The sequence below is a fragment of the Acartia tonsa genome, chromosome 5 (genome assembly GCF_053477335.1).
Source record: "Acartia tonsa isolate MP-2025a chromosome 5, ASM5347733v1, whole genome shotgun sequence".
NCBI lineage: Eukaryota > Metazoa > Arthropoda > Copepoda > Calanoida > Acartiidae > Acartia > Acartia tonsa.
This window is the reverse complement of record NC_137264.1, coordinates 6,556,157-6,569,673: the sequence shown is the minus strand read 5'-3', so window position 1 is coordinate 6,569,673 and position 13,517 is coordinate 6,556,157. Positions and strand designations below refer to the sequence as shown.

Below are 13,517 nucleotides of genomic sequence, written 5' to 3'. Positions count from 1 at the left end.
TTGACACCCCCGACCCCCCCAAAAAACTGAAAAAATCTCTAGGTAATAAAAGATGTAATTATATCTTTTGGGGCAAAGCCCCTAAAGTCTAGGGGCGAAGCCGCTAGTAAGTAATTTAAAGTAATCGTTCATATAATCGAATTCATAGTATTTTGGTAATTTGTCTATCCATTTTTCTGTGTGATTGCTAGACTAATCAATAAAAGATGAAAATCAGGAATATTGTTTATTAGAGTTCTCAAGAATTTAATTCAAAGTTTTCTAAGTTTGATGTATATATATTCTACTCCCTATGATTTATCTGATTTATATTTTTTTCAACTTTATTAATGTAAAATCATTGATACAGGAAAATCAATATGAAAAATTAAGTTATGTCTTAAGTTTTACGTAGAACAAGTGTTTTAAAGCCCATCAAAACTAATATTTTGAGGTAGCAATGCTTTTCTGTACAATTTTGTTAATATGTTTGTTTTCATTGTTAGCCTGACTAATAAACACAGTTTCACATAAAGTATTATAGTATCATCAAAACATAAGAAATAAGCAAAAATCTAGGAAGGTGAAAGTATTTTGAAATGGTAGAATCAAATGCCTAATTACAAATTACATAATGGGCAAATGTGTACTTCATGTTAGTAGTTAGATATTAGTAAAATATTCGATGATATTTTGTTCCAGCTACTCTACAATTAGGTATGTGTCTTAGTCTTAATTAGGGATAGACAGTGTACGATATAATTTTGATCAATCACGAAATTACTCCTCTCTAGATCAAAATTAGTGGTAAAAAAGTTTAGACAGTGATTGTTTGATCCAATCAATCAAGATTTTTAAAAAGTTCCAATGCTTTCAAGCCATCCAATAAGAAATCAGGCTATTAAAGCTTTGGATGCCAGCGTAATTCACAGCCAAATGTCCCTTTCCTCACTGCTATTCATGCATTTCTTTTATTTTTCTGTTAGCTGCGCGAAATATTAATATTGTCTTCTTGTTTATATCTGTTTCTATAAATATATATAATTTCATAACTATATTTGATATTAATCCAGACTATTTACTTATGTAATAATATAATTAGTCAAAGTCAGATGCCAAAGCTATGATTATCAATCATGTTTATGCAAGTCTTGAGGTAATTTTTATAATACATAAACTTATAAACTTATTTGTAGATTGGGGAGTTACAGAAAGTGTCATGTGTGACGTCATAAAAATACGTCTAAAAAGGAAGGCTGAGAGGAGAAGTGGGAAAGAGATGGATTTTTTATGACGTCACACATGACATTTTCCGCACCTCCTAAATTGGTCATGGTGCATCTGAAGGAAAACTATTTTATCTAAAAAATATCTAACGTTTATAGATAAATCAAGTTTAATTTTTAACTTTAGAAAAATTCAGTCAGTATAGTAAATAAATCACTTAATATGAAATAACATTTACAATGTTTTTTTTTCAATAAAACTTAAATTCATATTTTTCAGATAATAAAATGGAAGATATAGACGAAAATCCCTTTACCAAGTGACTAGCAATTATGAAGGTAGGTTGTTCATATTATACCATCAATAAAAGTAAAAGGATGTCTTTTTGTCTGTCTTTGTACAGCGAAGTTTCTCACTAACCACTGGACAGATATGGTTCTCATTACAGTAAAACTTCTGATTGGTCAAATGGGACCAAGAAAAAATTCAACCAAAACAACTCTTTTGTTATTGGAAAATATTTTTATTAATATAAGAATACAATAGCGGGTAAGCCCCTAGTGGCCTTTTGAGACATGTAAAATGATTTCTTTTCAATTTATATATGTTAAGATCAACTGTTTACTAAAAAATATTTTCGGGGTTAGTTATTTTTTGCGATTTCTCATGGGAGGGTGGTGGTATCCTCCCCCAAAATAGTTATGAACCTTCCTAGGACTATGAGAAGCTACACTGTAAAGGAGAACCGTATCGGTTTGGTAGTTAGCGAGATCCTTCGGTACAGAAAGACAACCTTTTACTTATTATTAGGATATATTACATTTTTTTATTTCACTTATTTAAAGTTAAATTTATCTTTGTCAGATTATCAAAATGAACCTCAAATGAATTTTGTTGAAAAGTTTGAAATTCATATTTGGATTTATTAATGCGTATAGTTGCTCAACAAAATATTTAAGTTTTTATCAGGGATAAGAGACGTCATATTGATTTTTTTAAAAAAAATTTTTAAATAAAAATCATGATTTTTTACTTCTTTTAAAGCTTAGAATTTTTTAATGATACTATGTCATTCATATTGTCCAATTTAACTCCAAAACAGTGGTTTCTAAAAAGTTTGTCTGAATTATTTGTGTTTCACACTTTTCAAGCCGAAGACGCACCGACAAAGAAATTCCGACATAAAAAGCTAATAAAGTTTTTTGAAATATTGTTCAGCCTAAAAAATGAACTGACTCTAGTATTTAGATTTTATTTAAGCCAGAAATATTACAGATTCTTAATACCTAACTTCTTGGTAGATTTGACATAATTTTTCTTGTAAAATCTTATGCTGCTAAAAAGCAAGGATGGAGGTATATGTCAATGAAAAGTTATGTAATTGTTGAGCAATTCAGAAAGCAAAAAATATTTGGTTAGATTTACATTTAATTCAGCGGGGTCCTTTGACCAATAATATTACTTGATCAAAGTATCAAAATATTATTTATAACTGGTTTTAAAGAAGATATTATATTAACTCATCCCTGTGTCCTAGTCGCTGCTAAGATGAAAGAGGAATTTTCTGTCTCATCAACTTGAATTCTTATAAACTTTTCATCTGAAGGTGTGCCTTTATTCCTGCCAGTACGTAGAAGATACTAATAAAAAACTAGAATTTTATAACGAACCTTTTTTATAATTAGGGTAGGTCCGTCCGTCCGGAATGGAAAATTTTTTCTTTAATTTAGGCATGTTAGAATTGTCGAATCGATATCAAATTTTGCATAATGATTTATCTAGAAGTTAGGTACGATTCAGAAAGCGTAGCAACTCTATAATCGTTACCAGAATGTCCCTACGTCCATTTTAAACATATTGATTTTGACTTTTTTAACAATAAACTTTTATGTGATATAATCAATAATCATCCGATTGATCTCATTTTTGTAATACTGATTCCTAGAACATCAAAGTACAATGTTATTAGTGAAGCATCTCTATAATCAAATCTTAAAAATGTAAGTATGTCATTGAATATTATCCTACATTTTAGAAGTTTTTCATCAAATTTGCTTACAATTTTATCTCGAATTTTTATACATTTATATTCTGATTATTCAGTTTAAACACTCCCTATGCGTTAATGTTCGTTTGTCCTACCGTTTCAGAGCTTCGCTTTTATGGATGTTGTCATTCTTGTTTTCCTGTTAATTAATTAAGTAATATTTTAGGCTAATTAAAATAATGACACTAAAACAGCAACCAACTGCAACTTTATATTTGGAGCAAGAGTCTAAAATGTAAATAATCCTGACTGCCAAAAGTATATTAACTAGTGTAAAAACTTGCAGTACAGTAATGTATAAACACTCTCCTTAACTCTAACCCGAAGCAAAATAGCTAAATTTAGGGATATGTCGCTTTTACATAATTTTAACTTTAATTTTCATTAAACCAAAATAATTTTTTATTGCTTATATAGTTTTTACATGAAATGAATAGCTTAAATTTTTAAGTTTTATTCCTAAAAGTTGTTTTGTATATTTCTGAAACATCAGAGAAAAAAGTATGGGAAATAGATTCAAATTTTACATTTTAAGCTACAAAAACTCTTGTGCATTATGTTAGAGAATTGGAAATCCCACAATGAAGCCAATAAATTACACTTACAAAAACCTAGACTTTCATTAAAACATTAAAATCTTCTTAAATAAATTAAGAAAATTAAAGAATTATGAAAAATTAGAAAAACGTTGACCAATCCCTTCCCTCCTTGAAAACTACTAAGTTTCAATGGGAAAATTAAACTTTTACTAAAGAAGTTGACTAGTATCAGAGTCTAAACTTATGAATGTACACATTTTTAAATATCAACAACTTAGACACAAATAAAATTTTTTGAAAGCAAAGCTTTTCTATAATTAGGGTCGCTCCGTCCGTACGTCCGAACGTTCGTACGTAACGGATAACTATTTTAGTTAATTTAGGCATGTTAGAATTGTCCTATCGATTTCAAACTTTGAATGATGATTGCTACTGAAGTTAGGTACGAGTTAGAAGCAACTCTATAATCTTTATCAGAAAGTCCGTACGTTCATTTTAAACATGTTGCTTTTTAACTTTTTAACAACAAATTTTTTTGAGATAAAATTATCCGATTGGTCTGATGTTTAAAATACTTATTCCTAGGTTACAAAGTACAATGTTATAATAAAAGAAGCACCTCTATAATCAAATCCTGAAAATGTAAGTATGTCCATAAAAATTATCCCGTATCAAAGCAGTTTTTCAACAAATTTACTTACAATTTTTCTTTGACCTTTATACATTTATATTCTGATTATTCAATTCTGACACTATACAAGTGTTAATGTTCGTTTGACTTACCGTTTCAAAGCTTTGCTTTTAGGGATGTTGTCATCCTTGTTTTTATTTAGTAGCGTAGCTACTTTATAACCACAGTAAGTCCGTCAGTGTATCACATATATTACAAGAAGTTAGGAAAAATGACAAATCTTTTATCATTTTAATAAAGTTACAATTTATTTTCTTTCATTCATAAAATAAAAGAATCATACAAACGAACATTAACAATTATAGATTGGATTTGGCAGCACTTTTTATATAATAGAAATAGAAAACTCTAAGTTTGTAAAAAAAAAGAATAATGCTCATCTTTTTGAAAATGTTTCAAAGAGAAAAAATGAATGCTACTATTGCAAAATTAAATCTATTATTTCTAAAAAACAACATTCAAAAATCTCTACACAAGGTTTGAAATCTTTAGAACCATTCTAACATTGCTAAATAGCGAATATTAACTTAATTTAAAGTGCATATTATGTATATATTTATAAAATTGAAAAATACAATCTTTGCAACTAGGAATAAGTTTAAAGAAAGTTAAAGAAGAAGGTGAAAGGTGCATAGTAAAAAATAGTAAAAAAATGATAAATGAAAAAAGAGAAAAATTAGCAGACCAGGAAAGAGGTATATTTATAGAATAAGTTTTAAAAAGCAAACGTCAATGAAAAGGAAATTAATGCAATATTAAGTTACTAGCGGCTTCGCCCCTAGAAGCCTCTAGTGGCACTTTAAATGTTTTTTTAATAATACGATACCTATCAATGTAGTTTCTACGACTCCTAGCTATGTTGCGTATAAGTCTCTTTAGATAAAAAAAATTTTATTTTTATGTGATTTCTCTTGGGAGGGTGGTGGTACCCACCTCCAAAATATTTATAAACCTTCCCGGGACCTATGAGAAGCTACCCCATTAAGGAGAATCCGATCGGTTCAGCGGTTAGCGAGATCCTTCGGTACAGACACACAGACAGACACACATCCTGTTACTTTATTATAAGGATGAAAGCTTTGAATTGAATATTCTTAGATTTATGGCTGTCTTAATGACAAATATACAAAAATTTTCTCTACAAGTCAAACTATTGAGATAGAGGTAGGATAATTGCCATACTTAAATATTGTTATAGTAATTAGTATTAAGCTCCGGTTATGAACGCTAATCTTTATTTGGAGTTGGTCAACAAATTACATGCAATGTGATATATTATATTTCAATTCTCTAGAGTTGTATTTATTTTTTATTAGAACCCATATCCTTGCTTTCTTGGATAAGGTAGTCATTTACACTTTGTTCAACAATGGTGTGATAGTATTCTACAGTGACATACATTTCAATTCTAAACAACAATTAAAGTTCCTTATTTCATATTATAATCTTAATTTTTAATTATGATGACCTTTTTTATTTTAAGACTGACAACGAACCTAGTAATAGTGTCTAACTTTTTTACTTTGTGACGTAACAAAAATCGAAGGATGAGAGGGGAGGTGGGAAAGGAAACCCTTAAAAAAAGAGATGGATTTTGTTACGTCACAAACATAAAAAGTTAGACAACCATTCCTGACAACCATTTCTTGACTTTTTTTTACTCTCTTATATTCAATTTAAATAATTATTTTACTAACTAGTTAATCCCAATATTTTTAATTTTGCAAACTTTCAGCACTATTTTTGCCCTTTTCTCCACTTTTTAACCTGGAATTAAAAAAAAAATTACCATTTTAAGACATAATCGTCCTGTTTAGAAAAAAACTTTCCTTTTCATGTCCTGTGCACAGAAACAAAGTTTTCTTTTCTTTGCAAAGTCTTTTACATCAGACTAGTGAGACTTTACATGGTGTACAGGGAGGGTGGGTCACAATAAAAAACTCCATATAATAAACATTTCCAGTATGGCTTTGAAACCAATTAAAAGAACCAGTTCTCAGCCATACTAAAAAATCATGTATAGCATCGTATTACAGCAATTTTCCACGAATATCAAATACAAATCATGAAATTAAAACCAGTTTTGATCTTATAATTTTTCGTTTTTTGATATCCGCGAAAAGATGTCTATAATGTGATGCGATAAGTAACTAATACATTTTTCATTTCTCGGTTAATTTAGAAAATGGAATAAATAATTATACTATGGCTTTAGGTCAATTCTAACAAAGGGCATTTTGATAAAAATTTTAATTTGACTTGTCTACACTAAAAAAAACAAAGAATTGTATAACCCAAAACACTTTGGCAGTGGAGAAGTTTTATAATTTTTATTTTACCTTAAGTAATCTTATTTACCTTGTACTTAAAAGGTTTAAATTAGGAAGGTATTAGGGTTCCAGGACAAACGAAGGAGTCCTAAACGTCGGAGTGGACAAACGCAGGAGTGTTAAATTTTTAATTTAATTAAGTATTTCTATACAGATTAGGTTAGGTTAAGATATGAATGTACAAATAAGCCCCCCGCAGTGGTTAGGTATTTTAAAAACCTATAAGATGGTCTAAAATAGGTTAGGTTAGGTTAAGTGTCAACTCCTATGTTTGTCCACTCCGACGTTCTCGGCTCCTGCGTTTGTCCTAGGACCGGTATTAGTCTAAATCCTTACCTTTTCAGTAACTGATTTGTTCTAAAACTAATTATCATTACCCTAAAACTGTGATGTAAAAGAGAGACTGTAACCTTTACAATTTTGATATTTTAATACTATTTCTTTTATTTATAATTTTAATCATCTTTCGCGTATTCATTCGAATCCGGTGGATAGGAACTGGTCCTTATCCATACGAAAAAAAACTATGTCTAGCATCGTATTATATCCAGCTTTCTACGAATATAAAAATGTACATTCTATATCCGCGGAATGCTGTTTATAATACGATGCGAGAAATAACTATTCTTGTATACCTATCCTAATATTCCTGAATTGACTGAAACTTGAGACTAAGATGATGATCATAATTCACAGGAAGTGTCAAGGATACAACTTAACAATTCAAGTCATTTATTAAGATAACAGAAAATATTTTTATCTTATTCATTCAAATCTGGTGGATAAGAAACGGTTCTCATCCATACTAAAAAACTATGTAGTATATCCAGCTTTCTACGAATATAAAAATGTACAATCATAAGATTTAACCTCAGGGCTAAAGAAAACTGGTTTTAATCTTATAATTGTACATTCTATATCCGTGAAAAGCTGTTTATAATACGATGCGAGAAATAACTATTTTCCTATTTTGGAGTGCAATAAACATGTTTTACAATGCATTTTAGTCTATAAAGAGTCTAACTTCAAAATGATTCCAAAAACAATTTATTTTCATTCCATCTTAGGCATTTTATTTTTGTTAATTACCAATTCTTTATATAAAGATAGTGTGTTAATGCTTAATTAAAAGAGAAGTCATCATATTTAAAAGTTTCTTAAAGTGAATTCTAAAACAAATATTATTTTATCTTCAAATATTTAAGATTTAAATCTTTATACTCCAGAAAACACAAAACAGTAATGTAATACTCAACAATACAATTTTCTTGAGAGATAACATATCTTGTTACAAAATTGTTATATTAGTTATTTCTCGCATCGTATTATAAACAGCTTTCCGCGGATATAGAATGTACAATAATAAGATTAAAACCAGTTTTTTTAGCCCCGAGGTGCCGAAGGCACCGGCTAAAAAAACTGGTTTTATTCTTATGATTGTATATTTCTATATTCGTAGAAAACTGGATATAATACGATGTTAGACATAGTTTTTTCGTATGGATGAGAACCGGTTCCTATCCACCGGATTCGAATGAATACGAGAAAAAGTATTATCTGTCTTGTATATTGAACAACAATGACCATTTCAACTTTTTTTACTTGAAAACTTTTTTCAATGAATTGAATCACACAGTTAACTGTTAGGGTTGGCCTATCACCAAAGGGAGTTAGGTAAAGTAATATCTAATGTCAATCAACCCTTTGATTGCTAACTTTTGTCTGTATGTCATTAATGTATCTTTTCTTAATTTAATCTTTATAACTACGATAACTATTCATATATAGCACCTGCCATAACATCAGTAAGTACATTTAATGTCTATATTTTCTAGCAGACTCAAACTTAAAACCTCAGAGTCTACTTTTTTTTCAGGTGAAATCTCCAGATTTGTGGGGTGAGGAGTCAGCCAACCTTTCTTCATCCCCTTCCTGGAGCGAGGAGAGGGCACAGCTTACCAGAAGACTTTTTGAGGTAACATCTTAGGAATATTTTTAATATATAAATAAATATTGAAAAATCTATGAAATTTTGGGTTATTTCCGAAAAATATTAATACAATTTGACTTCATATAAATCTTAATTATGCTTTGATTTTATGAATATTTAATTTATCTTTTTTAATTTTAGCTTGAACAAGAACTGCACAGACAAAGATTGGGAAGAAAGTGGTATTTGGTGGTCATAGTTCTACTCTATGTGGGACTTCTGGCTTCTTTCTCATTAAATGTGTCTTTACTATTAAGGTAAAGAAATTGAATAATATTATTAATATTTTACATCAAAAGTTAAGAAAATTACAAAATAAATTCTTTTTGTGTCCTAATTATTAATTATATGCGCATAAAAGAATTTTAATTACAAATTATCAATTTTATGTAAGAATGAAACTATCTAACTCATAAATAATTCCAAAAGACAATTAAGATAATGAAATATTTCTTTTTACTTTGCTTCTAATGAAACCTCTAATCCTTGTTTTTCACTGATTTTCTCACACTTAAACACAGCTAACACAAAAATTGAGTTTGCAATTTAGGGTAACTTTTCAAACACACACACACACTCACACATAGTAAAGTTTTTTATTAGATCTCTCTCAAGGGAGTTGAGTGCTCATGGGTTGGTCAATTTTAGTCCCCACTGATTTAACATTCAGTTCAATCCTTAAATTTATATATTTGCAAATTGTTATCAAATTGTTTAGTATCTGGAAATAAAAAAAAAGAAATATAAAGAACCTTTTATTTGATGAAAAAAGAAAGAATTTTATATGGGAAAGAAAGAGATCTTTCACAGATAAAAAAATTTTACAGTGAATTAAGTTGAATGAGCGTGTTTATGTATCAAACCTGAATAATTTACCAAAAATATGATTGTGAAGTTTTATAAACTAGAATTACAAGTGCAACCAGTAAAGTCTAGACCAAAAGTAAAGATTTCTTTATTATAAATAGTTTAGGGTCAATGTTTCTTTCATAGTTTTTGGTAACATTCATTTCTAGCCTTTAAATTTTAATCTTCAACACAGGACATCATTGCATAATTTGATTATTGCATTATACAACTTTATTTTCATTCTACTGATTTTGTTTAATTAATCTATAATACAAAGTAGCTTGATGTATGTCCGTCTGTCTGTCCGCCCGTCTGTCCGTATGTCTGTCCGTCTGTCTGTCCGTCCCATAAGATCTCGGTAACCACTGAACCGATCGAATTCTAATCTTTAGGGTATATACTTATTAGTCCTGTGGTGGTTTTAAGCTATTTTCTTGGGGGGTGGGACACCCCCAACCCCCCCAAAAATTGAAATTTACCCCCCAAAAAAAAAAAAATATTTTCTTGAGAAACTACTTCACATAAAATTGCAGCACCAGAAATACTTATTTTTTTTTAATTACCTCTTGGGACAAAGCCCCTAGAGGCTAGGGGCGAAGCCGCTAGTATTATATATGTATTGCAAAATTACTATAAAGCTTATGATATAATCATCTCTTTTTTATCAACAAAAATAACAAAAAAAAATTAAGAATATTTTTTTTATGAAAAGTTTTTAAATTAGTATTAGATTTGACAGCAACTATACCTTATCCTTGTAGTTGCAACTAATCTTTTTCCTGTAAATTAAGATTTTATTTTGGTTAGCAACATCAGTAAAGTTAACTAACAAGCATTACACACAACAATCAACCACAAAAGATTATATTTTGTACAGAATGTGCATGGCAAACTTAATTTTATAATTTTAAAATCTGTATTACTATTGTTTAAGCAAAGCAAGTAAATATCATTAAGTCACTTAAGGGACTTTTTTTTACATTAATTGTACATATAAGCAATTAGAGTATGCTTTTTAAAATTAGTTTACATTGAAATTTAAACTTTTCAAAAGCACTTTGGGATCATGGAAAGAAAGCAACGTAGCGTGTTTCGTCTTATTTTCTCAGTAGCTTTTCTCCTATTTCTGGCCCCTGCGGGAGGATCTATCCCTGTGGGACAATAATTAACTTTTACCTAATCTAAAATAAACTATCAAAAGCTACTGTAAACTACGACATAACCCGCTACTTCGCTTTCTTTCCATGGTCCGAAATTAGTACTTCCTTGCAATCCAATTAATTTATATATAACTAAAGTTTGAGTAGCCACCATCCAATGTAGCTTTAAGACAAAGTACATAAAAGTAAAATCTGTATGAGGCGACCAAACTTTAAAAGTTGGCCACAGCATCGAAGTAGCCAAGTAAGCAAAGGACGTGTTGAGTTGATGAAGACAACATGTGTGTGTTATGCAGGGATAAGGGATTAGGTAAATTTAAGAACAAGTACGTTTTTTAAAGGCGTCGTGGCAGTACACTGAGCTACAGTGGTGTGAGTTCGAGTTCAATTCTCCATGTGTTGACTCGAATTTCTCATTCGCAATAATAATCACGCAACTTCCACTGTTTTTGTAAGAAGGGGATTATTGAGTAAGTTTGGATACTCAATAGTCATATACATAGTATCAGTACTACCCTTATTCCAAGCTTCTCTTCGGAGAGCGTCATTCATTACGGTGACTTACTTTGGGACACCTGTCATAATCGGCGAGAGTGAAGTAATATTGATGAGCTCTCATGAGACAGTTGGTCAAGTCATAATGTGCTTGAACATGGAATTTGATATCCCTAGTGGCTATACAAAAGTGTCTACTTAGGTCTAAACTCTAAGAAACTATAGCTAATCAATCAACAAGTACATTTTGGAAAAACCATAGTTCTGGCTTTATTAACTTTGAACATTTCTAATTTGGATATTGTGACAGGGGATAAGATTGTCGTTAATTTAGCCTGCTAACATGGAGCTCATTTATTGGTCAGTTCGTTCTTCCAGTAGGGGATGGTGTAACGAAATGGAAGGGGGAAATTCGTTGCTCTAGCCCACTGCGTGTTTCACTTTATTAGAAATGAAAATCTGGTGTAACATCCAAGTAATATTTTATCCATTACTAGCGGCTACGCCTATAGAGGCCTCTAGGGCACTTGAGGAGGAGGGAGTTGAATTTGATAACCCATTTTCTTATTTTAGATTTTAAACAAAAAATTAAAAAAAAAAAATTGGGGGTATTTTTTCTAGGGACGATTTCTCTTGAAAGGGTGGTGGTACCCTCACCCAAAATAGTTATAAACCATCCCGGGACCTATAAGAAGCACCCTGTTAAGGAGAACCCGATCGGTTCAGCGGTTAGCGAGATATTTAGGTACATACACACAAACACACATCTTGTTACTTTTTTATAAGGATTGTAAGATTGAAAACCATAACATTTATGAATATGGGGATCAGATTTTCTCTATATTTTTGCTATGTAAATCACTCGATGTCAAAATATCAATGATAAAATGAATATCTTTCTTTATCCATAGTTTCAAGTGTGTTTAAGTAGGTCAGATTTGCCACAACTCAAGGGCATAATTGTTTATTAATTATGGTGGAGGGGAGGGGTATATTTTTGTCAAGTTAAGGCCAGTCAAACCACATTAAAGGTTGTCCAATATTTTTGGTTGTAAAATTGATATAATAAGGACATAGTCAAATGTTTTGCTTCTGTTATTGTACTGATTTCCCTAAAAATTATATCTGAAATGAGAATAAAGTGGAGTTATATAAAAATTACATACATGAAATCACTAATACTAAAAAATTATGTATAGCTTCGTATTACAGGCAATTTTACACAAATTATGAAATGAAAATCCTAAAGTTAACAATTTGTTTTGTTAGCCGGTCCCCTGACCCTCGGGGCTAACAAAGCTGGTTTTAATTTTACAATTTTTCATATTAATATCCTCGGAAAGCTGTCTGTAACACGATACAATAAATAACTAATATCATCTTACTTAACTTTGATTAAATTTTTATTTTCTTAGCAAAATAATACTAAATGAACTGTAGTAAATTAAAATTACAATACTATCAATTATTGGTGAATTTAACCAATACTTCTGTATTTAAATGTCAAAACTTGCTATATTAGTTTAGTTATTTTACTCTCTTTTTCTCTTTTCCTCATCTATCTATCTATCCCTCTCTCTATCTTTACAGTTTCTATATATCCCCTCTCTTTCTCTATCTATCTAATAATCTATCTATCTATCTCTATCTCCCTCTTTCTCTTTCTATCTATCTAGCTATCTATCTTATGTCCCTATCTCTCGCTATCTCTCTTTTACACACTCTCTCTCTATCTCTCTCTCTCTCTCTCTCTCTCTCTCTCTCTCTCTCTCTCTCTCTCTCTCTCTCCCTCCCGTAATCTCTCTTTCATTAACTCTCTATCTATCCTATTATATAAAGTAGTAAACGTTTTTTGTCTGTCCCACAGGATCTCGCTAACCGCTGAACCGATATTGTTCTCCTTTACAGTGAAGCTTCTTATAGGTTCTGGGAAGGTTTTTAACTATTTTTGGGAGGGTTCTACACCCCCCTCCCCAAAAAAATGTTTTTTTTAACTCTTTTGAAACTTAAATTTAAAATGGGATAAGGTCAACTTTTCCCCCTCCTACCAGTGCCCCTAGAGGCTTCTAGGGGCGTAGCCACTAGTATATATATAAAGCCATATCTTAGTTATTTCCTTTTTGTAATTTCTATCTCTTAAAACTTAAATTTTTAAATTCCACCTGATAGATTTTCTACCTTTTGATTTTCTAATCAATCAAGCCCGGAAA

At 30.4% G+C, this 13,517-nt stretch overlaps 1 protein-coding gene across 1 annotated transcript in view; it reads left to right on the top strand.

Moving 5' to 3' along the window:
- The first annotated feature begins 1,483 nt into the window (after positions 1 to 1,483).
- LOC145320231 (signal peptide, CUB and EGF-like domain-containing protein 2) overlaps positions 1,484 to 13,517 on the top strand; it is a 31,114-nt gene continuing 19,080 nt past the window's right edge. Inside the window, exons 1-3 of the mRNA XM_080162664.1 lie at positions 1,484 to 1,544; positions 8,690 to 8,788; positions 8,945 to 9,060. Of these exons, the coding sequence (XP_080018790.1) occupies positions 1,539 to 1,544; positions 8,690 to 8,788; positions 8,945 to 9,060 (221 nt within the window). The 5' untranslated portion in view covers positions 1,484 to 1,538. The remainder of the gene's footprint in view (positions 1,545 to 8,689; positions 8,789 to 8,944; positions 9,061 to 13,517) is intronic.